The following is a 26,754-nucleotide window of genomic DNA, read 5'->3' as shown; positions in this document are numbered from 1 at the left end:
CTACGTTGTAGGTATTGTGGGGCTCAGGGGTATTTGGTTTTTAGACAAACAAAAGTCTCTATTCGTTTATTAGATATTTTTCTTTTGATTTATACAACCTTCTCATGTTTATTCTCACACTGTAACTAACAAATTTTCGAAGCGAGTGGAATGTAAAAATTTGTGTTCAATTATGAAATGCATCTATCAAATGACAAAATTATGTTTCTCGCATGAGGAAAATAGTTTTTGTTTGATAGGAACTGTGGGACTGTCTGATTAAACGATCAAGAAAAGTTTATGGTAGTTCTGACTGCGTGCATAGGAACTGTGTGACTGTCTGATTAAACGATCAAGAAAAGTTTATGGTAGTTCTGACTGCGTGCGTATCTAGCCATAAAAAATAAACCTCTAGTTTTGAGCAGATAAGAGATAGAAGCATTATTTTTTGATCTCTCGCTTTTGATTTTTTTTTTTTAAAATACCCTCGATATCTAATTTTACCTGGGGGGCGTCAGGCCCTGATGGTTTCCCCATGGTTTTTACCAGCATCACTGGGATCTTATTAGCTCGGATTTAATTTAATGTGTTCATAACATATTTAGAACTAAGACTCTTGTTTCAGGTGTTAATCATACTTTTATCTCTTTAATTCCAAAAGTTCCAGTTTCAACTTGCCCTAGTGATTTCCATCATATTAGTTTAAGTAATGCTATGTATAAGATTGTTGCAATTTTTTTAGCTAATCTTATAATACCATTGTTAGATAGTCTTATTTCACAGAACCAATGTGTATTTATTCCTCATATACAAATAACTGATAATATAGTAGTTGCTTGTGAAGTATTGTATACTATGAAAACTTGCAAGAGTAAAATAGGTCGTATGACTATCAAGTTAGATCTTTTGAAAGCATTTGATCAAATGGAATGGTCTTTTATTATTCATGTTTTTAAGCTTCTGGATTTTTCTGATGAATTTTCTGATTTAATTTATATGTGCATTTCTACTGTTACTTATTTTGTTCTTGTTAATGGATCCCCTGTTGAAACATTTACTCCTTTTAGAGGAATTCGACAAGGGGATCCGTTGTCACCTACTATCTTTATCATATGTATGGAATCTTTTCTAAACTTCTTTTGCATGCACAACAACAAAAATTACTTACTGGTGTTAAAGTTAAAACTACCAGTTCATCGGTTTCTCACTTGTTTTTTTGCGGATGATGCTTTTTTATTTACTAACTGCTAGTATACATCAAGATATAAATTTGTTAGACATTCTCAGGATTTTTAGTACTTCATCTGGGCAGGTTGTCAATTACCAGAATCCTGGATTTTACTTTTGTAATGGTGTTCAAAATAATCACCGTAAGATTTTGGCCAGAATAGTTAAGTTAGGCGGAATTACAAAAACGGACACTTACCTAGGTACTCCACTATTTTTCCACAGAGCAAAGAGCTTTAACTATTAGCATATGTTAGATAAGGTGTATCAAAGAATTAAAGGGTGGAAAGCAAAACTTCTTTCACAGGTTGGTAGAGCTATTTTAATTACATTTGTCACGAGTGTAATGCCAATATATCAATGAGTTCTTTGCTTTACCTAATAAAACATCAGATAGGCTAAACGCTTTGTGAAGAGATTTCTGGTGGAAACGTAGAGAAGGATCCAAAGGTAGTTATCTTAAGGCTTAGAAATACATGTGTAAGAATAAGACTAGTGGAGGTTTAGGTTTTAGAAATCCACATAAATTTAATCTATCTTTACTTACTCGTTTATATTGGAGACTTATCACTAGCCCTGATCAATTATGGTGCAAAATTCTTAAATGCAAATACTTCCCGAAATCTGACCCTTTGCATTATAAGAAAAAAAGTATTTGTAGAGGAATAGAAGTGATCAAGCGAAATCACTGCGGGGACATATGAGATGGTATTAATATTCACATTTGGACACACTTTTCCCATTCGTGAACCTGGTTATTATTAATAAGTATCACACAGTCTCTGATATACCCACTGATGAAGGTAAGTAGAAATTTCCTTTAAGACACTCTTTGTTTGATGATGTTTCTATTGATTCTCTTAAGGTGATATAACCCGACTCTTCTAGAACAGACTCAATTAAATGGATAGGAACAAAAACTGGTTTGGTCTATGTTAAATCATCTAATAACTACCTTGCTAATAGGTATGCAAATGCTACAAAAGTTGCTTGGTATGACATCTGGAACCTTAAGGTCATACCTAGAGTTAAATATTTTCTTTGGAAAGCTCTAGTTGGTTGGTAGGAAGATTTAATCATATGGATACTACTTGTTCTTTGTGTCAATCTTTGGATACTAAAATTGTAGATCATCTGTTTAGTAAATGCATTTTTACTGAAGCAGTTTGGAGATGCATTTCTTTGTCCCATTTTTTCTATCAAGCCCATAAAACGTCTTTTGTTGATTGGTGTGTTACTTGGTTGCATGAAAAAAGAACAGAGATAGTGTTGCTTATGTTTTATGGTTCATCTGGATATATCGTTGACAAGTAGTATTTCAGAATGTTAAGACAAATCCTCTTACACTTATTTGTTTTATATTCCTAAAGATATTCACTCTTTGCAATGTAACAAAGCAATTTTATCCATTCCTAATGTTACCTATTTTAAATGTGAGTGTTGGCATCCAGGTGAATGTCAACACTCACCAGGTGAATGTCATTCAGCAGAATTTGCTCTTCCCGTTTCTGCTAAGGAACCTATGCATATTTTCTTTGATGCAGCTTTCAATTCCACTACCAAAAAGTTTGCCTATAGTATTGTTTAACTAAGTTCATCTGGTGGTGTATGTGATTTTGCAGGAGGCAATGGATGGTGCTCAAGTGCAAATGAGGCAGAATCTAGAGCTTGTACGACAACAACAGAATGACCAGACAACTTGGATACAACTCAGTAATATTCTACAATGACAATAGAGGTGTAATTAAAGCAATGAAGAAGAACTTTTTTGCTATCGACTGCAAAACACGTCAATTTTTGCTTGCTACTCTTCATCTCAGTCACTTTTTTGTTTGTTCTTCTTTTGCTTATATAAATAGAAAATAGAAAGTGTAACGGTTTTGCAGATAGGTTAGCTAAGTTACTTCTTAGAAAAAGTTATATCCATCTTAGCTCTATAAAGATGAGTCCTGACTCCTGAGCATAAACATGACTGGATAGCTAAAATCTGTAACATAAATTTTGGGGGATTTTGTGTTTCCCCCTCAAAAAAGATGGCTAATTTGTAAAACCCCCTTTTTAAATCCATAATTGGTAAAACCTCATATAACATGGATGCACCGTGATAAGTCTGTTAAATCAACACATGCAGTGCACGTGTGTGTCGGATTATAATATTAAGTTTGTAAAAATCCTAGATGATTACACGTGCCCCTAACATATCTCTTCTATGAGCAAACCATCCGCCATTAACAACAAAAGTTCAGTTCTCTAAGCAAACCACTTATATCAGGAAATTTAATATAAATTTCTCTTCTTTGTAGTTTGGTGATGGCCGGAGGTGACTGAGATACTACTGATGCTTCTAAGGTTTCATTAGTACTCAACCACTCATCATCACAAACAATTACAATAATCAATATAAATCACTCCCATAAAACCCAACTTTGAATTAAGTTGTATATACATAATCACATGTTCATCATCCATCACCTCTCACTCTCTCTACCTGTCCATGTATACCCACATATCTCCAACTTTCATGTTTTCATAATCTGAATTATCCGAATTATCACCAACAATCAAAAATTTGTCAATGATCAGAGAAAAATAAACCCAACAACTCATAAAAACAAAGTCCAAGCAGTAATTAAATTCCTTAAATAATTGAAATTACCCGAATGGTTTCAATCTGATATGTGATTCCCCAATCAAACATCAACAGTCGAATTTAATTTCATAAATTTTGAAGGAAATTCCAAATCAATTTTGAATCTAGGGTTAGGTGAAATGAAATTTTGATTTTCTTTAAGATGATGAATGGTGATATTTTTTCTCCAAGTGTGAGAGAAAAGAATAAATCAGTGGATGAAATTGGTGTTGGTTTACTTTCACTCGATCAAAACCCAGAAGAGTCGATGTTGTGGAGGTGATGAAGTTTCGGCGGCGGAGTGTTCAGAGTGTTCATGTTTTGTTTGTGCAGGAGGTATTTCGGATAATCATTTATTTTATGGGACACGCGCACTGCACGTGCTGAGCTAACAGTTTAGTTACGGCACATCCATGTTATGGGAGGTTTTACCAATTATCAATCTAAAAAGGGGGTTTTGCAAATTTGATATCTTTTTTGAGGAGGAAACACAAAATCCCCCATAAATAATTATCCCAATGCAGTAGATTTAGTGCATAATGTATTTTTTCTTGCAACATTCTCCCTTACACTATCCGTTTTGTTGGAAGAGTCTCATTTACATTCATTTTATTTTATTACATTATTATCTTGGAGATTTCGAAGGACCAGAAGTGAAGGGTGTGATTTAAAATTGAAACCTATTTTGAGGCATACTAATTTTTTTTGAGGCATACTCATCCATTATATTATCTAGGGTGGGTTTATAAGGGGTGTCTAAAGGTAGTGTAATTACCTATATATCCCTAAATAATTTCAATTTGTCATAGTTCCCTTATCCTCAAAAACCTAAAATTAAAAATCAAAATAAACTTTAAACTTAAACATCTAGGACTCCAATTCAATAAAGAAATTAATCAAACAAAGGAAACACGAATCTAAGTGAGCGATGTTGGAATGCGAAATCCAAATCTCAATTGCTCTTAGATGTATTTTAGAATGTATGCGTAACAAACCCATCTTGTTTGATCGGTAGAATATGATTTCAAAGATGAAATTAGGGTTTTCAGAAGATCAGTTCGGCTGATCTTGCAGTATCAATTTTGAGCCGAACTTAGTGTATGATTTAGAGAAACACTATGTTCGGCTAATGCGACTTTACAATATTTTCAGCCGAACCTCAATTTTCCAGCCGAACCTCAATTTTCCAGCCGAACCTCAATTTTTCAAGCTGAACCTAGTGGATGATTCAGTTTTTGAGTGAAGTTCGACTGATAACTTTTGAGCCGAACCTCTGTTTTTTTGAAATTATACCTAGGTTCGACTGACAAGTTATCAGCCAAACCTAGGTATAATTTCAAAAAAACAGAGGTTCGGCTCAAAAGTTATCAGCCGAACTGTTCATCTGGTCAGCAGATCTGGGTTTTAAAAATTCAATTTTTTGGCAGATTCAACTTATAAAAAGAAATTAAACCTCGATAGAAGTTTACCTCTGATTTGAATCACACATTTTGGTCACTTCTAATCACTAAAATCTCAAAAGTCAAAACCCAAGCTTTTTTTCTTCACTTCTTCTTCTTCCTCTCAAAAATCCCAACTCTCTCACATAAATTTGATTTTTCTACTAATTCACCACTAATAATTTAATGTTTAATCAATCCTTAAAATTCATAATTAATAAATTCTAATCATAATCATTTACATTAATTATATAAGGATAGTTATGCCATTATCAAAAATGGTGGATGAGGGGTGATGTTGTTTTTTATTTAGTGACCCTATTTTGGCATCTAACTCCTTTAAAATCCTAAGCTCCTTAGGCTCCACGTTGAACGGTGACCGTGACCCTCTCACAGAATTGCCCCGTTTCACTTTTCCTCAAAAAAGAGAAAAAAGAGGAATTCCACACAAATTTCCGGCACAAAACATAAAACAAAACAAAAAAAACAAACATACAAAACCCTTTTCTGTTTCGGCTCATAAAACCTTAAAAAAAAACAAAAAACAAACCCTAAAAACAAACCCTAGGATATGCTTTCTTCATGGAGATGATGATACAAAGAAAAGAAAAGCAACTAGCCAGGGGACAAAGACTTTATCTTTTACAGAGGAAGGAGTTCTCTCTTAACTCAAGTTATATTTTACAGGTACAATCTTCGCTCTTGGTAAACCCTAATTTGTTTTTTTTTTTTGTCTCTTTTCGTTTCTCTGAATCGATAAACCTTAACCCATGTTTTGTTTTGCAGGTAAAATAAATAAACCCTAACCATTATTTTATTTTGCAGGTCCAATCTTTGCTCTTGGTAAACCCTAACTTTTTTTTTTCTTTTCTGTCTCTTTGTTTCTATGAATCAATAAACCTTAACCCATGTTTTTTTTGCAGATAAATTCAATAAACCCTAACCCATGTTTTATTTTGCAGGTACAATATTTGCTCTTGGTTATCCCTAACCCTTTTATTTTATCTTTTCGTTTCTCTGAATCCATAATAGGTATAATCAATAAACCCTAGCCCATATTTTATTTTGCAGGTACGATCTTTGCTCTTGATAAACAACTGAATGTTGTCTGTTGGACAGGATTGAGAAGTATTACAAGCTGCATGTAAGTATGACCATTGTTTATTATACATCCAACATGGATTATTCGATATTGATAGTTTCTAGCGTACCTTTTGATTGATTTAGTTAATGCTACAACAAACACTCTGTTGGTAATTAAACAAATATGTTGCTATGCTACAAGAAGCAGCAACGCGTTGATCAGGTAAAACTACTCTTGCACCTATTGAAAATTAAATTCATAAATGCATCACATGATAATGGTGCTGCTTATTGTCTTAATGCTTTCGATGCAGGAGTTTAATGTGATAATGAGGTGATGTACGATGCGTTATTTAGAACCGTTCATGTGCGTCATTGCTGTGAGAAAGGAAGGAGAGAATGCGCTTAGTGGCATGCTTAAAAATGTCATTGGAACTCTTGATTTTCGTTTCAAGTACATGTTACAGGGGGAGACTTATCCTGAGGTGCATTATACATGGATAATTATCTAATTTAAGTTAGATTTTTGATGTTGAGAATCACCTAATTAAGATTTGAATCTTGCCCAGGAATTTTTATAGACAGATGTGTATCGGTTTAGCACCTAACATGGCATAATCTCAAACATAATTGTTGCCAAAAGTGCACGTCAACAAGGTGAGTACTGCTTAAATTCTCTTACATTCATCTAAATTGCATGCTTAGCTGTAAGGAGGAAAATTAATGCAACTGATTATCTTGAATTTGATGATTCAGGTATAAAGCAGTTATACTTACATGTCTATCGGGATAACAAACCAGCATTAACACTATACATAAAGATGGGATTTGGGGTAATAATACTTTTACTGATCTGTTTTTCATTCATTTTCTAATGGTTAGTTACTTTTGATCAGTAACCATCAGCTACTCCTGACATGAAAAATTCTCCTTTCTAATACTTGCAGAGGCGACTCCACATCTGGAAGAATAGAACCTATACATGTACAACATAAATCTGTAGTTAGATTTTACTCATTCTTTAAACTGATAAAGGTTTTGATTTTTTTTTGAAGTCCTGAAAATAGTATTTTCATTCAGTGAGAGCTAGCATAAGAAAAATAGTATGTACGATACCACTATAATCACTTTATGAAAAATCAGTATGTGTCCTTTCTTTGCTGGCAGAGGTTGTTTGTGCAGCTGTTCTTGAAAGTACAGAGTTCTCATGGTACAACTTCAAGAAATATTTACCGTTGGTTACAAAAGTCTCGAAGGACGGTATGAAACACCTGAGGATGAAATACTTGAAAATACAAAGGAAAATTTAAAGAATTTTGAGGAAAGGAAAGATTACAGTTCTAGGAACATGAAAGGTAAAATTGGTGGACGCCATCAACTTACTCAAAACTGGAAAAAAAATAGGCGGTGCTGAGTTCATTAATTGGGCAAGCCGAGCATAAACCTGCTTACAGGCTTCAAATTGACAGTGACAAACTTAAGGACGTGAAGCTTGATATAGTTGGAGGAAATCTGAAGAAAATTGGTGGGAAGTACTTCTGACCCACTCCCAAATGGTATTTTATTCTTCCCTTGCATCCCTGGCCTTCAACCAGTATTCTTAACGAAAAAGAGTCCTACGATTTGAAATGTCGTGTTAAGGTTTTTTTGGCTAAGAACGATGTGCTATACTACCTTTATACCTTAGCGGGTAACTAACATATTTCCGAAGGTTTGTTGATCTATTTCAAATCTAATGCTTTCTTGATTGTCTTATCGTATGCGAATCCAAAGCATTGGTGTTACATGTTCTTACATTCTATTTCGATGCAGATTTTGATTCGCATACTGAACTCAATCAAATTTCCGACCCTATTTTCTGATTAGACGCATCAAACAATTTTTTTTCATAAGTGGAAGGTGTAATTGAGACTTAGCTCAGTGATGCGAAAAGAAGGATTGTAGCCATCCAACAGATCTTATGTCATACTTCACCATAGAGACTCCTAATGCATGTCACTCTTTCACACACCATATTCCCTTCATTAAAATTAACAGATTTTAAGGTTTTCAATCTTTTCACTTTGCGTATGCATGTGATTAGGAAATAAATGAAGGTGAAGCACCTGCAAATCTGTTTCAATATGTTTTAAACGTTCTTGGACCACTGAACATATTAGGACAATAGGTAAAGGACTGCTACAAAAGAAAACATAAAGACTGTAACTAATTTTTATACCCTCATGTCCAAGTGATAAAACATATAGCTACTAGATAAAAATGAGTTTGTTCATACTGTTCATGAGTTTGTTCATACTAAAAGAGTTAGGAAATCCTAGATTTGTATTAATGTAGCTGTGTGTTTACTAAAACTATCTTTCGTAAATTCTTATGTCAAAATTAATTTCCCTCAGTCTTTTGATGTGCCAGGTATGAATTCTTGGACTGAATTGTTTTTTGGAGCTTTTTTTTTTTTTATTAAACTTTCTTGACTTAGTGCTCACTGATTATTTGGGATGACACATGCATGGGTATAAGTTAAACTGCGAATTAATATTCATAATTAAATTGTAGATCGTACAAGGCTTTTCTTCATATGTAACTTTCATTTCCATTATTTTTAGGTGTGCACAGGTGGGAACGAATCCATAACCAAAGATTGAAGTACCCCAGACGATGTATAAGTGATCCAATCTTAGCGACCTCATAACAAAAATCTATCCAGGTATAGAGGGATATAACATTCCTACGGAGAATTCTTTGACAGTGAGAACTATCCTTTCGTCGAGGAACGAGGACATCGCTGCAAAAATGATGTAAATCTAAAGATGTACCGAGGATCCCATCGCTCTTACATAGTCGCAGTCGCAGATAAGGTGGCCTAGGATTTGGAGAATGGATCTACGGGGAATATGAGATGAAAGGTTAAATGCATTGAATCCAATGGATTTGCCACCATTTAACTTGCAAGTAAAGGTGAGATTTCCAGTTTTGATGCCACGCAATATAACAACACGTGATGGATTCTGTGGAGAAAATTTAAATGATGCAATAATACCGGAGACAAACAGGGACTATTGCAGTTCTCATCCCAAGAATATCACTCACAAAAATGATCTCAATGACAATAAACAAGTCATGGGGCCAATCAATGAAATTCGTCGGAGTAAATTTGAGAACTCCGTACTTCATCCATAGAAAACCAGATGTGGCACTCCAAAGATGCACAACATCCAGAAAACAATTGAAGCAACAAGACGGATAATATGGTTCATTTTCAGAAATACTTTCGTAGTATACTTATTAATTGTTCAGAACCTTTAGAAGTTTAGTTGATTTTGTATATGCGTTTTGTTCTTTTTTTATTTGATTGTTAAGTTTATGATTTAATTATTTCCTTAGTGTGTTTGCTTTCCTTCCTTCCAGTTACTAACATAAAGAAAATGCGTATCTTAACAGTAATATCCTTCCAGTTACTAACATAAAAAAATGCATATCTTAACGTATGGAGATGAAAAGAGACAAGACCACAACTTCGATAGGAATGAGTGTTTGGTTGGGTACTGAATTGAGGGTTAAAAGATGGCTTAGTTTATTCTTCCAGATGGAGACGACATCATTTACTTTTGAGTTAGGTAGTTCAAGTTGAATCTGAATGAAGACGTGTTCTCATGGAAAACTGAATTAGAACTAAGTGGAGTTGATAAATAAAGTCAAGAGAAAACCAGGTTATTAATCTTGATCTATTGTTATTTTTATAAGTTGCACTTATATTGCATGAAACTATATTGGATGTGTAGGAGTCTAGCCATCAGTGCAAGCTATTCTTGATGAAAATGAAGTCTTTTGGAAAGACATTTCAGGTAAAGTTAATTTGTTATCACTGAGCGAGGCGAAGCCGAGCTTTACAAATCATATCGGGATTGGGCGAGGCGAATCCGAGCTTTACCAAATCAAATCGGGACTGGGGCGAGGCGAAGCCGAGCTTTACCGAATCAAATCGGGACTAGGGCGAGGCGAAGCCGAGCTTTACCAAAACAAATCAGAATGGGGCGAGGCGAAGACGAGCTTTACCAAATCAAATTGGGACTGGGCGAGGCGAAGCCGAGCTTTACCGAATCAAATTGGGAGGGGAGAGGTAAAGCGCCGAGCTTTACCAAATACAAAAATAAAGAAAGAGACAGTGATGAAAGAGGAAATGATGAATTGAATTGGTGGACCAAATTTGAGAAGCTGCCCGGGCATAGCACGGGCACAAAATCTAATTACGCCCAGGCACAAAATCTAGTTATCTAGTATGCCTCAAAAAAAATATAGCATGCCTCAAAATATGTTTCTTAAAATTCCACGTTTCTTGCCAACCTGGGCCGAGTTCGTAAATAAAACAATCATTGAATGTTTGTTCAGCTTTTAATTTTACGCTCCGACAGTTCCAAGGTTTCTCTCCTTTCTCGAAGCAAATAAATCCCCATTCCTTGAATCGACACGACAAAGCTCTCTCCCACTCTACTCCAATTTCCTGCTAGGGTTTCTTTGGATACAAGAAGGTACTTTTGTGAGTTCAACATCTTCAATTTTGACTTGTAATGAGTTCTCAATTCTCATCCCATGTCTCATTTTGCTAGATTTTCCTTGTAATGTACACTTCATTTCATTTTTTTTCATACAGATCAGATCCATAGTTTGTTGTCCTCATGGTAGTGACGAGTTTACTCCCATCCTGCCCGATCCTACCCCTACCACAATGCAACCACTCAAAAATTAACTTCTCATACAGATATTCAGTTCCCATTAGGTACAAAAAACGAATCATTAAGAGCTACATTCAACGACCTCCGATATTGGCACCTTCTAATAATGGAGGGGCATTTGAAGATGCTCTTCGAGTTTTTGTACTTTCGGATTTGCACACGGATTATTCAGAAAACATGTTTTGGGTTAATAGATTATCAACCAAAAGATACAGGAAAGATGTTCTCCTGGTTGCCGGTGATGTTGCTGAAACATACAATAACTTCGTCTTGACGATGTCCGTTTTGAAAGATCGGTTTAAACATGTCTTCTTTGTACCTGGGAACCACGATCTTTGGCGCCGATCCAAGGGAGAGAAGCATGTAAGTAATTTCGATCAATCCTTCTGTTAAGTCAACACCCAGAAGTATTTAGTATCTCATAATTCATTTAGTACAACAACATAGTAAAGTTTGGTTTATATAGTATATTATATAGACAATTCTTGATAAGATTGTGTTTGGAATTTTCAGCTTGATTCACTTGAAAAGCTCAATAGATTGCTTGATGGATGTAAAAGACTAGGGGTTGAAACCAGTCCGATGATGGTGGATGGACTAGGGATCATTCCTTTGTTCTCTTGGTACCATGAGGTTGTTATGCTACATTGCTACTCATTCTGCAGTATTATATTCAAAGAATGTTCAGTACTTATTAGATTGAAATTTACTCTGAATAGGCTTGCTAATTTTGTAGAGTTTCGATAAAGAGAAGGACATCACAGGCGTTCGTATTCTATCCTTGGAGATGGTGATCACTTTCTTTTCCTCCTTGTAAGGGGTTCAAAGTCTTTAATTTAGATAGAAGGCAATTCTGTTATGCAGTAACCAAATAAGCATTTAAAGTACTAAAACCATGATTTGTCATTCTTCTGTTGTAGAAAGTAAGACGTTGTTTACTAAAACCGCGATGTCCATTTGCAATTTTTTCCTAGTTTCTCGTATGATAATCTTTTCATTATCCTTGCATCTTTTTTGTGTCTGAATTTAATTTCATGTATTTGCAGGCGTGCAAGGACTTCCATGCATGCAAATGGCCTGATGAACTTTCAAGCAAAGATGTATCTCTTGCTCTTTACTTTGATGCTATGAACGAGCAGAATCAACACAAAATTGACGAAATCCAAAGAAGCTGTAACCAAATAATAACCTTCTCCCACTTTCTTCCAAGGTTAGTATCTCACTTGAACTCATTTGAAGATTATTAGTAGAGTATTAGATTTTATTTAGTCCCGTCAACTTAACTCTTTGAATTGGCAATTTTAAAGTCGCACATTGATCGCTCTAGTACTTTTTGGTCTTTGTTTGGTGTCCATATAATATCTATCAATACTTACTCCTTATGACGGTCTCCCCTTCAATTTGCTGAGGAAAATGAAGTTTAACACAAAAAAGAATAGTGATTCTGTCTGATAAATTTGGGCTCAAAGCCTTTGCCTATTTGATCTCTATACGTTATACCATGTCGCATATGGTGGGTTTTAACACAGTTAACCTACAATTTGGTGGAAATGGCAGTAAGGAGACCAAATAGACAGATTTTTTGGTTCATTTGCATACAACAGATGGGTTAGTTCAGTTAGCATAGGCACACGACATTTTCTTTGAACGTACATTGATTATGATACACGAAAAGTTAGATTATTTTTCTGGTTTTGCAATTTCTCATGGTCGTACCTGCCTTCGCGTTATCTCATTACTCCTTTTATTCCTTTTATTGGTTGGGTCTTGGTGTCAGTATTTGTATCCTGGTAGTCTTTCGTTGGAAAAAAGACGCTTGTTCAGCCTTTTATTTCGTGCCCCCTAGGTAGATGTAGAATCTTTTTATGTGAAACCGTGTCCGCAGAAACAGCCATTATCTTGAGTCTCGACTCTTCTAAATTGCCAAAACTCCCTCACTTTGTTTTGTTTGTGACGAAAAATACTTGGTTAGTAAAATGTAGAGACTAAGCTGTTATTTGGAACCCTGTCTTAGAATGGTAGTTTTCTTTCCTAAAACAAAAACTCTTTACAGAAGTTCTCTTTCGTCGTAGCTCTATTCATAGTTCTTCTACACCTGCGCTTTAGAGGGTTACTTGAAATTTCTGGAGAGATGTTTCCTCTGAAATGTCTTAATAACAAAGTATCCTCTGTTGATAGTTCGACACCTGCATCTCAGCTGGTAAATTGAAATTTCCTGAGAGATGTTTCCTCTGGATCTTTCTCAGTAACGAGGTATGCTCTCAGGAATGAACAAGAGATAGGAATGACGTTGTTTATCTTTGTTTCTGACAAAAAATACCTGGTTTATAAAATGTAGAGACTGAGCATTTGGGCAGAATCCTGTCTTAGAATGATAGTTTTCTTTACTAAAACAAAAGCTCTTTTCAAAAGTTCTCTTTCGTCAATGCACTGTGGATCTCTCACACTAAATTCACATTGAACAGACGTACACACCTCACATTAATCTCACTCATTGTTTCCTTGTTTCTCTTAGTACTCAATTACTGTATATTCAGATGATGGAGGAACCATCTGTTTGTAGTTCTACACTTGCGCCATAACAGGATGGTTTTGCATCATCCATTTATGCCGTTTAGTCCAGATTGTAGTTGTAATAGTATATGAGTCTGTCATCTTCCATAGCATTTGAGTTTGCTTACACTGAGTTGTATTGAAGGTGATACAAGTCTTCAAAGATTAGGTACTTCATCTGACAAACTGGGAACTGTGGTGAGTGAGCGACTTGGTGGACATCTTAAGGTATGATGGAGATTAAACTAGATCCGGATGAAAGTTGTAGTGTTGTAGAGGAGGGTCTCATCGTTCCAGAGAGCCATCAAGTATTTCTTTTGGATCAGAATTGACTGAGTTAGAGTCCTCGAAAGTTAGCCAGAATTGACTACGTGAGAATTAACCATATTTGGCTAAGTTTTCTTTTATATATTTTTTTAACCAGAATTTTGGCAAAGTGTTTGTGAAGAAGATGAAGTGGGTGGACTGAGTTAATTCAGTGAGTCATCCAAGTTGTCTCAGTGAATCACTTCATCTTCTTCACTTGTGCTTAGCCGAATTTGACACTTGAAAACATCAGAAGGGGTAAATTTTCGTGATCTCTAAATCACTCAATTGTCAATTCTGATACGAAGAAGACACTTGATGGCTCTTTGGAAAGATGAGACTTTCCTCTGCAACTTTCATGTGTTGAGCCCGACCTAATTCCAACTCCATCATACCTCTAGAAGTTCATCAAGTTGCCCACTCACCGTAATTTCCAGTTTTGCAGACGCAACACTTAATGTTTGATAGATGAGAGATTCATCTACAAGTCTCATGTTTTAATCCAAAGCTAAATCGATTCCTAGATTGATCATTTCGCTGTAGATCCTCTTTAGTATTACCTTCTTGAGGCTGTGCATGATATGAGATCACCTATATCAGAATGGAAGACCTTGGGGCACAACAAGGGGCTTGCAAACTCAACAGCACTAACCACAAAGATTGGTAGTCAAGAGTTTTGTTCTATTTATTAGACGGACAGAACCCTCGAGAGGTTGTTAATACTAGTATTACCACTAATAGAAAATGCTGGGGCAACAAAGAAAATGATGATCAAAATTGGGAAAGCAACATACATTCTCAAGAATCAAGTTACCATCGGGGAAAAGTTTTTAGACGTTCATACCTTTCCTATTTTGAGATAAAGGATCTACTTTTACTAGCTTTGATCCGACATTACTTTGTGTCTTCAGCATTTTCCATTAGGTGGTGTAGTGTAACTACCATAAACAACTTGCCGGAGGTTGTCTTTGGAATTAATATGTGGCTGCCAGTTGTTGGGGCTGGTATCATTGAATCGTGTTTTTGACATCTGCCATTATGCTAACTGTGACACCTTATTGTGATTTATATGCTCCCAGACCAGCATCAGATACAGTCCCACACTGTCCATTATAACTGTTAAAATTCAAACATAGCGGTACAATCTCATACCGTCTCGTTCTGATGCCAATTTCTACATGCACAGCTGGATTATCCCATGGATAATCCCATGTGAGAGAGAAACTCAGTGCCCCCCACCACGGAGAGAACAGTGGGCTGTTTTAGAGTGGAACCCACACCCATTTTTCTCTCACGCGGGATTATACAAATCAGTCTCTACAACCAATAATTCTAGATGTACGCGGGATTATCCCGTAATCTCGGGTACATCTAGAATTATTGGTTGTAGGGACTGATTTGTAGTTTTGGCAGAACTGTCTTAGAGGGAGAATGTTATTAATACAAACTATGTACACATAATCTTTCTTGTCAACACACTCAACAGAGGCACACACCTCATTTTACTACATATCAGTCGCTCAGTTATGGTTCCGTTGCATCTCCTTCTACTCTCACTTGACGTATTTTAGATGAGGGAAGAACCCTTCTATTTGTAGTTTTATGTTGACTTCAGTCAGTTTCTTTACATTCTAGAGATTTTTCCTCTGAACTCCTCTCTCTAGAATGAACAGGATACAAGAATGTCAGCGTTTGATTTTTGACAAAAAATACTGATTAGCTTGAATCTAGCTGTAATTTTATTTTGATTTAAGAAATTCAGTATCAGATATTGATCTCTGTCAATAGAATGGAATTGTTTCCTAATTTGTATTCATTTTATTTTAGACAAGAGCTTTGTCCAGAAAAACGAATGTTGTTCTACCCAAACCTACACAAGATCATTGGATCAGATAGTTTGGAAGTGAGAATTAGGTCAATACATGGAACGGATGGGAGTCCCTCTGCCTGCCATGTCTTCGGCCATACTCATTTCTGCTGGGACGCTGTCCTTCAAGGAATCAGGTACAACATACTAGTTTTAAATAAGTTCAGGCTTTGTTTGTCTCTCAAGTAAACTACATGGAAAAGGGTTGAACACTTTTGAGTGTGCAGGTATATTCAGGCACCACTGGCTTATCCTAGGGAGAGAAAGAGGAGAATGAATGGCGGTGAAGACTGGTTGCCGTTCTGCATATATTCCTCTGCTAAAGCTGACCAAGGTATTGGAAGTCTCAGTGAAAAAATGTCAGCCTGTTATTGGTCTGATTACTATTCTATCAATACTAGACAACCTGATAACACTGAACTTGCTCCTTGGGTTGCTAAATTGTATGCTAAACGATCCTAATTCTGAGGCCATGGCCATCAGCCCATCACTATGTCCTCTAGTTCCATCTAGGTGATGATCCAGGAAACTCACCTGACGCTCTTGTATAGACTAATCATCAAAAAAAAATCTTATCCGCAGTTTGTAAACCTTGAACTGAACCTTTTTAACTTGTGTTGTAATCTTCTGAAGGTCCATTAAGATTCTTACCGGCAGTTCTGTAAACTTTGAACTGAACATTTTTTTTCTTGTTTTGTAATCTTGTGAAGGTCCATCCAATATATAGACTTCCTATCTATTGATTTGAGGTTGGACTTTTTCACTTTTTCACACTCGCCTACTTTGGGTTTCACTTACTGCAATGCCATCCGACTTATTTGTTCTAATTTACTCGACTTATTTGTTCTAATTTACTTGCCAACGTAACAAATGTCCACCAGGTCCACATTGGACAGAAGGGGACAGAGGCCGTGATTTATCATCTGAGGTCGTCTGCTGTGTGCCGGTCAGCCAAATATTAAAATAACCGGTCCATGCCTGACCGAAAGGAGAGAGCAGAGAAAGAGCGATGCAGTAACCATAGATAGAAAAGAGGTCGGCAGGCATTTATTTAAACTTCAAATGACAACACAAAATACAACACCAAAGTATCTGTCTCTATATACTAATACAACAATAAACAGAGAAACACCACCTACACAGAACAACAAAGACTGAACACTAATTCTGGAACCAACATCAAAGAGAAAAACTTAGTAATCTTCAGGTGCTAATGGTTGGTGAGTATGAGTGCGTGGGGTTATTTCAGCAGGTATGATTACATATTCATAGATCAAACCAGCAAGTCCTGCACCAATAAATGGTCCGAGCCAATAGATCCAATGGTGTCTCCACCTCCATCCAACTAAAGCTGGTCCAAAAGCCCTGGCTGGATTCATTGATGCCCCAGCAAATGGTCCACCTGCAAGTATATTTGCACCAACGATAAACCCAATTGCTAATGGTGCAATTGTTCCCAAGCTACCCCTTTTTGGGTCAATTGCGGTTGCGTAAACAGTGTACATCAATCCAAATGTCATAATGATCTCAAATAGCAATCCATGCAATTCTCCCACTCCTGATGCCACAGTAAATCCTACAGGTCTCTGTCACCAAAACACAAACAAGAGCATCAAAAACTCATTGGAAATGATTCTAGAACATTAGAGGATGATCCACTTAATAGAGTCGATCACTTTCTTACCATGCCAACCGTAGTGAGCCTTAGTAAGAGAGATGCAACAATAGCACCTAATATTTGAGCAACCCAATACAGTATAGAACGAAGTAGAGAGATTCTACCACCAACCAGGGCACCAAAAGTAACAGCCGGGTTCACATGACCGCCTGATACGTTAAGTGCAATGGCCACCGCCACGAACAATGCCAACCCATGAGCCAAAGCTACGGCTATCAACCCTGAGGCCTCCGTGGTGGTATCTCCATACATCTTTCCTGTCAAGAATGATTGAAAACGGCATGGTGAAACAACAATCTTTGTGGAAGTTTCTTTTCCTTTTTTCAAACTTCATAAATAATGCATGCATGAAAATCGATATCATTACGTATGACTGAAAGGTGGTGGTTAGATACACGTACCTAGAGCAAGAACAGAGCCTTCTCCAGCGAAGACAAAGATGAAGGTGGAGAAAAATTCAGCTATGGTGGCTCTCATGGAGTCTGGGTGTGTGAACTCCTCCGTACGGCCAAAGGCAAAACCTCTTGGAGGCATGATTCCTGTCTATTACAGAGGTCAAATATATCACTCTTTTCTTGAATTTGTTGAGTCTTATTTTAATTGCTCTTTAAGTTGAGATGTTGAGATGATGATCACTTTGTAGAGCTGTTTTGCATGCAAGAATTTGAGAGAGAGGGAGAAGAGAAGTGGCGAAGGATGAGCGAGAAAGATCGATAAATACAAGTTTTAGGTGAAGACGAGTGTTACGAGAGAAGTAAAGAAGAGGAATGGATTTTGTCTCTATATAACTACGTGGAGAGACGTTGTGTAAGAGCTTTGACACGTAACTTAAGCTGGTGTGACTCGAACAATTTTTGTTACTTCATGCAAACTTTATTCTTATCTCGTTTTGATTCTTGATGATCATCATCATCTTCACTAATGTTACTTTTTTGATCTAGTGTTTAATTAGAATTTTCTAGACACATTATTCGTTTATTGATTAGTGCATAGATAAGCACCCCCATCATCTATTTGGCTCATAATTATGGGCATAGGCTCATTATGCACTCACGAATCTACTTGGAGCTTCTACGTACTTTCGACCCTCGCGCTAAACTAGTGCCCAGATGCCTCCCCAAATTGATATCTACGGTCTGATTCGAAACTATACGTCAATTCAGTAACCTTTGCACAAGTCCCAGCTAGAGAATTTTGACATTATGGTCCAACTGATATTCCCTCTTTAGCTTTCACTTTATGCTTAGATAAACAGTACTTATATGTTTCCGACGCCAATTGTCAAGTGACTCAACTGTCAAGTAAACGGTCTAGCTCAAGTGCGGAGGAAGATGGCCATTTTGACTATCGAGAGTTATGGTGTCCCTCGCGTACTATGATTGCGAAGTCCGGATTGTAGACAGTACGAGGTAAAAAAAGCAATGCGATAAATAAGAGATAAAAATTTGAAACTGAAAGAAGGTGCGAGGAAGAATATTTGTATTTTAGGCTTAGGAAGAATTAAAAATCGGTTAGCAATGAGCACAACAGACTCTACTTGTCCTTCTTTGGTTTTCTGGTTGAAAATAAATTGAATAATTATTAAATCGGTGGTGGTAAAGGCGAACAATATTTCATGACTAAAAATGATTTATATGTGATAAATAGGTGATTTGTGATGATTGGAGATGTACATGTACTGTTATTTATAGGAGGAAGTTGGGAAAGCAAGAATCAGAAAAAGAGAGGAAATCGACGACCATTTTACCTTAATTATACTTCATATACAGCAAGTACCTCTTGTTCGGTGTTCAATATGAATTCAAAATTATACTTTGGATATATAATTTATAAGATGTCGGGGGAAATTGAATAACAAACGAAAACTATCAATAGATAAGCTGCTGATCTAAGGTTGAATAAGCTTTTGTTCTAATGGTAGCTACTGATGTGGTATTGTCCCAATGTACCAATGTAGATCTGATGGTTTTTTTGGGTTTTCATTAGTTTTATTTATTTCTATCACTAAGGATGTAGGTTGCTAGGCATTATTGAGTGAGGATGACAACTTCGGTTGTAAAGACTATATAAAAGCTTGTTCACATAGGATAATAAAAACCAGAGCAAATTTGCGTATAATTAATCTATATGGTTTAATGTGTGTCTCTTTACTAGTGTCTGTATATTTTTTTTTCCGTGCATAAGTTTTCCGGAGGGCATGTAGCCAAGTTTGTCATATGGGAAGAGGAAAAGTATGTTCTTACAACTTCTCCCTGATGTTGGGTACCCCGGATTTCCCTTTCATTAAATGCTGCCATTCCTGCAATAATAGGAATACAAGCATTCGTAGAAGTTAGTATAGTACAGAGTAAGTAATTGTATTTCATCACTCTGTAATATACTCCATCCGTCCCATTATTAAGTGACCTATTTACTTTTAGATTTTGTCCTACAATTAAATGACCTATATCACTAAACAAGGAGATATTTCTAAAATTAGCATTTTAATTGATTATAAAAAATATAAGAAATATGCATAATTTGATAGGCATGTTTATATTCGTTATGCAGGTGTTTTAAAATGCTTTTCAATGATACGAAGTTTGCGAACATCTGTGGTGTAGTTTGAGAGATAAATCATTCAAAATTTCACTAATTATTACCATACGGGTATAATTGTAAAAAATGCTTAAATATACTCTCTTCCCTCACTTTCCTTAAAAATTGTGCAAACTTGAACTAGGTCACTTAATAGTGGGACGAAGGGAGTATCAATTTAGGTATTTTTGCACTTTAAAACTTGTCTACTCTTTTGTGACTGTTCTGTCATTGATAACTCAGTATGTTTTTTTTTTTGCTTAATCATGTAAATTTTATTACCAAAAGGAAACTAAAGTTTGTATACAAAAACTTTTTACTAGACAGGCCCAGTAGGGAAAGTAAAACAGGCCCAGAAAGGACAAAGCCCAAAGACTTGCTGTGAAAACATGAATCTGAAGTATAAACCATCCTCATTTTCTAACTCTCCCAGAAAGTTTGGTTTCTCATCATAATAAAGAATGGTTCCCCTTGCAAGCTGAACTCCATTTTTGGCCATTTTATCTGCAGGGAAGTTGATTTCTCTGTATGAATGCCTGGATGTGATATTGCATATATTTGTCTTGATATTGCTCCACCTGTTCTTAACAATCCAAGGAATGCTGCCATTGCTAAAAGCTTTTAAGGCTGCTAAGGAGTCGAGGCTGAAACATACCTCTGTGAAACCTTTTTTCACTGCCCACTCCCCTGCTATTACCAAAGCCATTACCTCTGCTATATAATTTGATGCTACTCCCAGCCCTCCAGTAGCTGCTCCCATACAATCTCCCTGTTTCTGTCTATAAAACCAATACCAGCATTCTCAGGATTTTCTGGCTATAAAACCAATACCAGCATTCCCAGGATTTTCTTTGGAAGCACCATCACAACAAATGAGAGTTTGATTGCCAGTAGGAAGTTTAAAAAAGCATTGCTTCACACCAGTTATCTGAGTTGGATTCCAGTGATACCAAAATGTGATGTAACTTTTAAATCATACATACTCCCCCATTTAGTACCATTTATCCTTATAGCACATTATCTTGTGAAGGTGATGATCATCTGTTTGAACTTGTGAAAATTTGACTCTTCTTCATTATATATCACTCTGTATCTTGTATGCCATAGTTCCACTGTCACATGGAAAGCACAGTTGAACCATATTGCTTTAATTGTAGTACTCTTGCCTTTTGCAAACTGAATAATTTCCTCAAACTTTAAAGGATTCACAAACTGAAAAATGCCACCCAGCCAGTGCCATATTTTGTTGCTGAAATCACAATGCCATAAAATTGATAACTCAGTATGTCATAGTTAACAAAGAAGAATAACTCTAAATCATTGTCATGTTGTTGATTCCTCTCATGTTGTTAATCACTAGTGATACTCTATGAATTTCTTTCACTTGTATAGTTCTAGGTCCTGAAAATCTCTTTTGAGTAAACCAGGTGCTTGTGAAGATGTTGAACAAGTCAAGAAGAGGAGAAAAATGAGCAGGACAATCTGTTTGTTGTGCCCAAACCCGGTTTTATGCCGACGGTATCTTTCTCGAACCCTGTCATACTTGATAATTGTGTGAATGACATATGGCGGTTTGATAAGATAGCTGCCTTTCCGAGTACTATCCAACCCTTGCAATACATAGTATTCATGAGGATGATTCCGTGGTGTTTGAGTAATTTATTGGCCTGCAAAAATATCTATCTCACTGTGTATCCTTAAACACTTGCATATGTTATACATCTCTGTATCTCCCAATCTCTGAATCTGTGTGCATACATCCGTGAATCTGCTTTTCGTTCCTTTAAACCTCGTATCAACCCGACTTACGCACTTGTTGCTAGTTCTGGTTCCTGTAACATATTGATTGATGTGTGGTCTAGGCTATGATTGTATCGTTTCGAAACCAAACTAATATTTTAGTTTGGTCTCAAAGAGAGAACGTAGTCGAACTACCCATTTCTGTGGTAGATATACCTGGCCAAACTGAAACAATGGGTGAAGAATTGAACCTCATCTCTGTAGTCTCAAGGAATACATGTACCCAACGAGGACAAGCCATCCCTCGTGTATCGTTTTACCCGCAATTATGGATCAATTTGAATTAAAAGTGAGAACGATACATATGATCCCTGTGTTTTGAAGTGTTGATGCATAAAAACCTTATCACCATGTTAGAGATTTTGAGGAGATTGGGGGGTGTTAGAGCATTGCTCGGTCGAACTAGCAAGCGTTGCTATCTCAAGCTTGTTTGTCAAGTTTAGTTGATCAAAACTGTAATTCTTAATTTCTAGTCTACTTATATCTATGTCTCGGATTAAGATAGAATGTGTAGTTGAGCTTTAAACTTCACGGCGTTCATCGATTGAAGATGAAGATCTACCGAGGAGATCTTGGAGGAACTTCATCAACAAAAGGTATGTGGAGACTAAAACTTATTTAATTACTCAGAAGTCTATTCTATTTTATCTCCTTACGAGACTAAGTCGTATAGCTTTATGTATAAACTTTTATATTATACACATTTGACATTTCGATCTGAGTTTAACTCGGTTATCTATTTCTCGAAATATGTGTTGGAAGCTTTTTGCTTTAGCTACGTTCATCATATTCTTAACGAGTTTAGTTGGAAACAATATATTTGTTGGAAACTAGATAATAAGTCAAAAGATGATCATGTGAAAATCGCCTTGAAACGTCTTACATGATTTGTGTGAGACAATCATTTGATGTCGACTCGGAAAGTTTCATATTGATCATCCAATCACTTGAAAGTTACTTTTAACCTAATAGTTTGTGTGAGACAACTATTGTCGTCTTTTGAGGATGTTTCAATGATTGAAATTAGAAAAAGGGATGGAGGAACCAGTCCATGACTTGACATCGGTGGAATGCTACCATGACAGTTTAGAACAAATTAACCTTTGTCTGGAAACAACACAGTATGTATACCAGTATGCAAACTGTAGTGCTACGACTGAGGTCCGGAAACCTTATTTGCATAACAGTATGCAGAAGGTTTTAACTGTTAAATTCCAGGTACCAAGTTTTCATACCAGTATGCGAACGGTTTTATTGAGTAAATGTCCGGGAAAGCAGTGTGCATACCGGTTTGCAAACTTCTAGACAAGACCAAAGTCTGGAAGCTATAGTTTGTGTACCCGTTTGCAAACTTAGTGGTTAAAGTTCTAAAATCGGTTAAATATGCTTTCATACTCATGAAAAATACATTTATCAATTAAGGAATGCAATCTTTGAAAATCGTGGCTTAATGTTCATGAATTGATTCTCATGAATCAATCTGATTTTGATTCAATTGGTTCATATATATTTCTGCGAAATAATGAACAATTGAACAACTGTATTTGAAACACAATTAGATTGATTATATTTCATATTTGATTGATCATCATAGTTGATTTAGAAGTGTTAGATGAATGTGGTTAAGACAAAAGTGTTCATATAGCTAACTTCGATTAACTATTATTGAGCCAACTCAATATACACGTTTAGGTACGGTTACCCATATCTAAATGAAAGTATATTTCGTTTGTGTGTAACAAGCTAAGACCATCTAACGGTGGAGAGATATTTCTTTGGTTTTAAGCAAACTTAGCTTAAATCTTAAATTAGATTTTCATCTAATGGTGAATATTGAATGCTTTGTTACTAAGCTATCTTAGCTTTGATTGAAAGCAAATCCTGATTTGAAAGATTATATATGGGATAACTCTAGCAACTGGAAAACTTAATCCCGACACTTTCCTGTGTCCTAGTTGTGACTAGATTCAATTCCCCAAAACCTAGATTTTTTAACAAAATCATTATCGGTTAACGACTTGAAAACTTCATTTGGGATTCGTAAAGCCAGACACAACTATTTTCTCTGTAGTTGTGTGATCTGATCTTAGTTGTTCCATCATATTGAGTACTATCTTACCATTAGATTAAATCGAGATTTATCTCTGATAGGTAAGATATAAAAATTAATCACAAAGCTCTTCGTCTCATTCTTTGTGATTCCATAATAACTTATTTTTGAAAAAGCGGAGGTCTAACAACACCACCCAATATTTCTATTAGCAATCTGTATGGACTAACTCCGAAATACTTTGCTAGAGAATCAACTAGACAGTCAGACTCAATCTAGATAAAAGTATCTCAAGGAGTCAATATCTCTCTCTTGATTTGATTTTTACTCAAGATAAAAACAATAACGAGTCTTTATAAAATACAAGGAATAACTTGGATGGTACCAAAGACCAATGGCCAAGGATCAATCAATATCAATCAACAACCAAAGGTTGGGTTTCCAATTGATGATCACGAACGCACAACCTGTATTATTTCAATTATATAAAATATAATGCGGAAAAGAAATAACACAGACACCAGAAGTTTTGCTAACGAGGAAACCACAAATGCAGAAAAACCCAGGGACCTAGGCCAGATTGAATACACACTGTATTAAGCCGCTACAGACACTAGCCTACTCCAAACTAACGTCGGACTGGACTATAGTTGAAACCCAATCAGTCTCCTACCGATCCAAGATACAGTTGTACTCCTACGCCTCTGATCCCAGCAGGATGCTGCGCACTTGATTCCCTTAGCTGATCTCACCCACAACCAAGAGTTGCTGCAACCCAAAATCGGAGACTTGATAAAAAACAAATCTGTCTCACACAGAAAAGTCTATCAAAGGATAAATCTGTCTCCCACAGATAAACCCTAGGTTTTGTTCCGTCTTAAGATATGAAATCAAGGTGAACATGAACCAATTGATAATCCAGTCTTATATTCCCGAAGAACAACGTAGATTAATCAATCATTTCTCTACAATCCTTCCTGACTACACATGAGGTTTGTCGAGGAATCACAAATAGTGAGACGAAGATGTTTGTGACTTCTTTATCTTGCCTATCAGAGAACTCTCACGATCTCAAGCCAATCAAAGATTGTACTCGTACGATAGAAGATGCAAGATCAGATCACAAAACTACGATAAAAGTAGTATCGGTCTAGCTTCACAATCCCAATGAAGTCTTTAAGTCGTTAACCTGGTTTTAGAGAAGAAAACCAAAGGTTAAAGGAGAATCGACTCTAGCGAGCGCACTAGTATCACACAGACGTCTGGGGATTAGTTTTGCACAATGCTAGATGTCTCCTTTATATAGCCTTCAAATCAGGGTTTTGCCTTAGTTACAAAGCAATCCATATTCACTGTTAGATGAAAACCTGATTTAGATTCAAGCTAATATTTCTCAACCGTTTGATCGAAAACTTAGCTTGGCACACACACTTGGGTAGACGTTTACTGGGTTTGTGAAAACCATGCCAAAACGTGTACGTGTATGTTGGTTCAACATAGTAACCCAAAAGGTTAACCATATGAGCATTTCATATTAACCTAGTTCTTCTTCACCATAACTAGTTCAATTGGCTCAAATGAACTAGTTAGAGAGTTGTTCAATTTCTATGAGATCTTATGTAACTACACAAGACACAATTGAAACAAAGATGATTCGATTCGATTGAATCGGCTCATGAACTTTATAGCAACGGTTTGCATAAAGCATTCCTTAGTAATTTAAGTTTCATGTTCAGAGCACATCTTTAGATCATAACCTCTTAAGCTCACAAATAAGTTCGCGGACTTAAGACAACCGGTGGTGTTTTCCAAACTCAGCAGAAAATCTCGGCAAAGAGACTTTCGCCAGTTCGCGGACTACGTTCGTGGGTTGAGTTCGCGGACTAAACACGCAAACGAGTTTTTCGAAAACCCAGCAGAAATTCTCGGTAAGAGAACTTCCGTCAGTTCGCGAACTGAGTTCGCAAACTGACTTCACGGACTTGGAAAAGCCAATTCCTACGGTTTCTCTCTATCAACAAAGTTCGAAAACTTCAGATTAAGGAATACATGGTAATGTAATCTAAACTCTCATTCCAATCATTGAGACATTCTCAGAGGACGTTATATAGACGTTATTCACAGACCGTTTCGCGTCAGAGAAATTATCAAAGTAATTGAAACTTTTCATGACTTTCGTCACTAGGTGAAGATAAACTTGATCAAAGCTAATGCTTTACCAACACATGATTTCGAGATATATATAGGCGAGATATACTCGGCTCGAAATATCAAATGTGTATGACCCAGTCTATATAGCATACGAATTTTGTCTCATAAGAAGTAGGAGATAGAAGAGATAGACTTTTGAGTGATAGATAAGTTCAAGTTTCCACATGCCTTTTTGTTGATGAAGTTCCACGGTTCCTTGAGTAGATCTTCGTCGTTGTATGATGAATCGCCATGAAGTCCTTGAGCTCAACTACACTTTTCTTTCCTAGTCCGAGACTTAGCTATGTAGGATAGAAATCAAGACTCATAGTTTTGATCACTAACATTGACAAACATGCTTGAGATAGCAACGCATGCGAGGTCGACCGAGCTATGCTCTAACAATCTCCCCCTTTGTCAATTTTAGTGACAAAACTATTAATACATATGGAATACAAAAAAAGATAAAGTTTAGTGGCTCCTATTCCATAGTCTAATCTTCAACATTCCCTGAAATCTTCGTCCTTCCAAGTACTCCAATGATCCCAAAGGTTGTAAGTTTAGCATCACCGTTGTTGAAGATCCGTAGTTATAACAATGAGAGAAATCGAGATTCTCGATCATCATTATACAGTGACATAGTATT

At 36.3% G+C, this 26,754-nt stretch overlaps 3 protein-coding genes and 1 long non-coding RNA gene across 5 annotated transcripts; 2 read left to right on the top strand and 2 right to left on the bottom strand.

Moving 5' to 3' along the window:
- The first annotated feature begins 6,683 nt into the window (after nucleotides 1-6,683).
- On the top strand, nucleotides 6,684-7,193 carry LOC113293397. The gene is made up of 3 exons (XR_003332277.1): nucleotides 6,684-6,842; nucleotides 6,927-7,014; nucleotides 7,114-7,193. It is a non-coding gene; the product is annotated as an uncharacterized LOC113293397 (long non-coding RNA).
- A 3,557-nt stretch (nucleotides 7,194-10,750) lies between these two features.
- Nucleotides 10,751-16,584, top strand: LOC113299650. 2 transcript variants are annotated; one of them, XM_026548719.1, is made up of 7 exons: nucleotides 10,751-10,883; nucleotides 11,006-11,450; nucleotides 11,601-11,720; nucleotides 11,824-11,877; nucleotides 12,134-12,297; nucleotides 15,774-15,950; nucleotides 16,041-16,584. In XM_026548719.1, the coding sequence occupies exons 2-7, from the start codon at nucleotides 11,031-11,033 to the stop codon at nucleotides 16,273-16,275; spliced, it is 1,170 nt and encodes a 389-aa protein (XP_026404504.1). In that variant the 5' UTR covers nucleotides 10,751-10,883; nucleotides 11,006-11,030; the 3' UTR covers nucleotides 16,276-16,584. The 2 variants fall into 2 exon arrangements, with proteins under 2 accessions (XP_026404504.1, XP_026404505.1); XM_026548720.1 differs by having other exon boundaries at nucleotides 10,767-11,450.
- Nucleotides 16,585-16,846: 262 nt separating this feature from the next.
- LOC113293396 (aquaporin TIP3-1-like) lies at nucleotides 16,847-18,250 on the bottom strand. The gene is made up of 3 exons (XM_026542048.1): nucleotides 17,893-18,250; nucleotides 17,498-17,748; nucleotides 16,847-17,399 (listed from the first exon to the last, which is right to left on the bottom strand). The coding sequence occupies exons 1-3, from the start codon at nucleotides 18,023-18,025 to the stop codon at nucleotides 17,007-17,009; spliced, it is 777 nt and encodes a 258-aa protein (XP_026397833.1). The 5' UTR covers nucleotides 18,026-18,250; the 3' UTR covers nucleotides 16,847-17,006.
- Nucleotides 18,251-20,387: 2,137 nt separating this feature from the next.
- Nucleotides 20,388-20,828, bottom strand: LOC113296010. Its single transcript, XM_026544340.1, has one exon. The coding sequence runs from the start codon at nucleotides 20,826-20,828 to the stop codon at nucleotides 20,388-20,390; it is 441 nt and encodes a 146-aa protein (XP_026400125.1).
- Nucleotides 20,829-26,754: the final 5,926 nt, after the last annotated feature.

Source organism: Papaver somniferum, chromosome 7 (assembly GCF_003573695.1).
Source record: "Papaver somniferum cultivar HN1 chromosome 7, ASM357369v1, whole genome shotgun sequence".
NCBI classification, from domain to species: domain Eukaryota; kingdom Viridiplantae; phylum Streptophyta; class Magnoliopsida; order Ranunculales; family Papaveraceae; genus Papaver; species Papaver somniferum.
This window is presented reverse-complemented; position numbering and strand designations above follow the sequence as displayed.

Excerpts from the sequence above, each read along its gene's own strand:
- LOC113299650 (XM_026548719.1), top strand. The coding sequence starts at position 11,031 with ATGGTAGTGACGAGTTTACTCCCATCCTGCCCGATCCTACCCCTACCA. Across the intron at positions 11,451-11,600 it reads GATCCAAGGGAGAGAAGCAT|CTTGATTCACTTGAAAAGCT; the intron begins GTAAGTAATTTC and ends TGGAATTTTCAG. Across the intron at positions 15,951-16,040 it reads GCTGTCCTTCAAGGAATCAG|GTATATTCAGGCACCACTGG; the intron begins GTACAACATACT and ends TTGAGTGTGCAG.
- LOC113293396 (XM_026542048.1), bottom strand. The coding sequence starts at position 18,025 with ATGCCTCCAAGAGGTTTTGCCTTTGGCCGTACGGAGGAGTTCACACAC. Across the intron at positions 17,749-17,892 it reads AGGCTCTGTTCTTGCTCTAG|GAAAGATGTATGGAGATACC; the intron begins GTACGTGTATCT and ends CATTCTTGACAG. Across the intron at positions 17,400-17,497 it reads GGCTCACTACGGTTGGCATG|AGACCTGTAGGATTTACTGT; the intron begins GTAAGAAAGTGA and ends TTTTGGTGACAG.
- LOC113296010 (XM_026544340.1), bottom strand. The coding sequence starts at position 20,828 with ATGGGAGCAGCTACTGGAGGGCTGGGAGTAGCATCAAATTATATAGCA.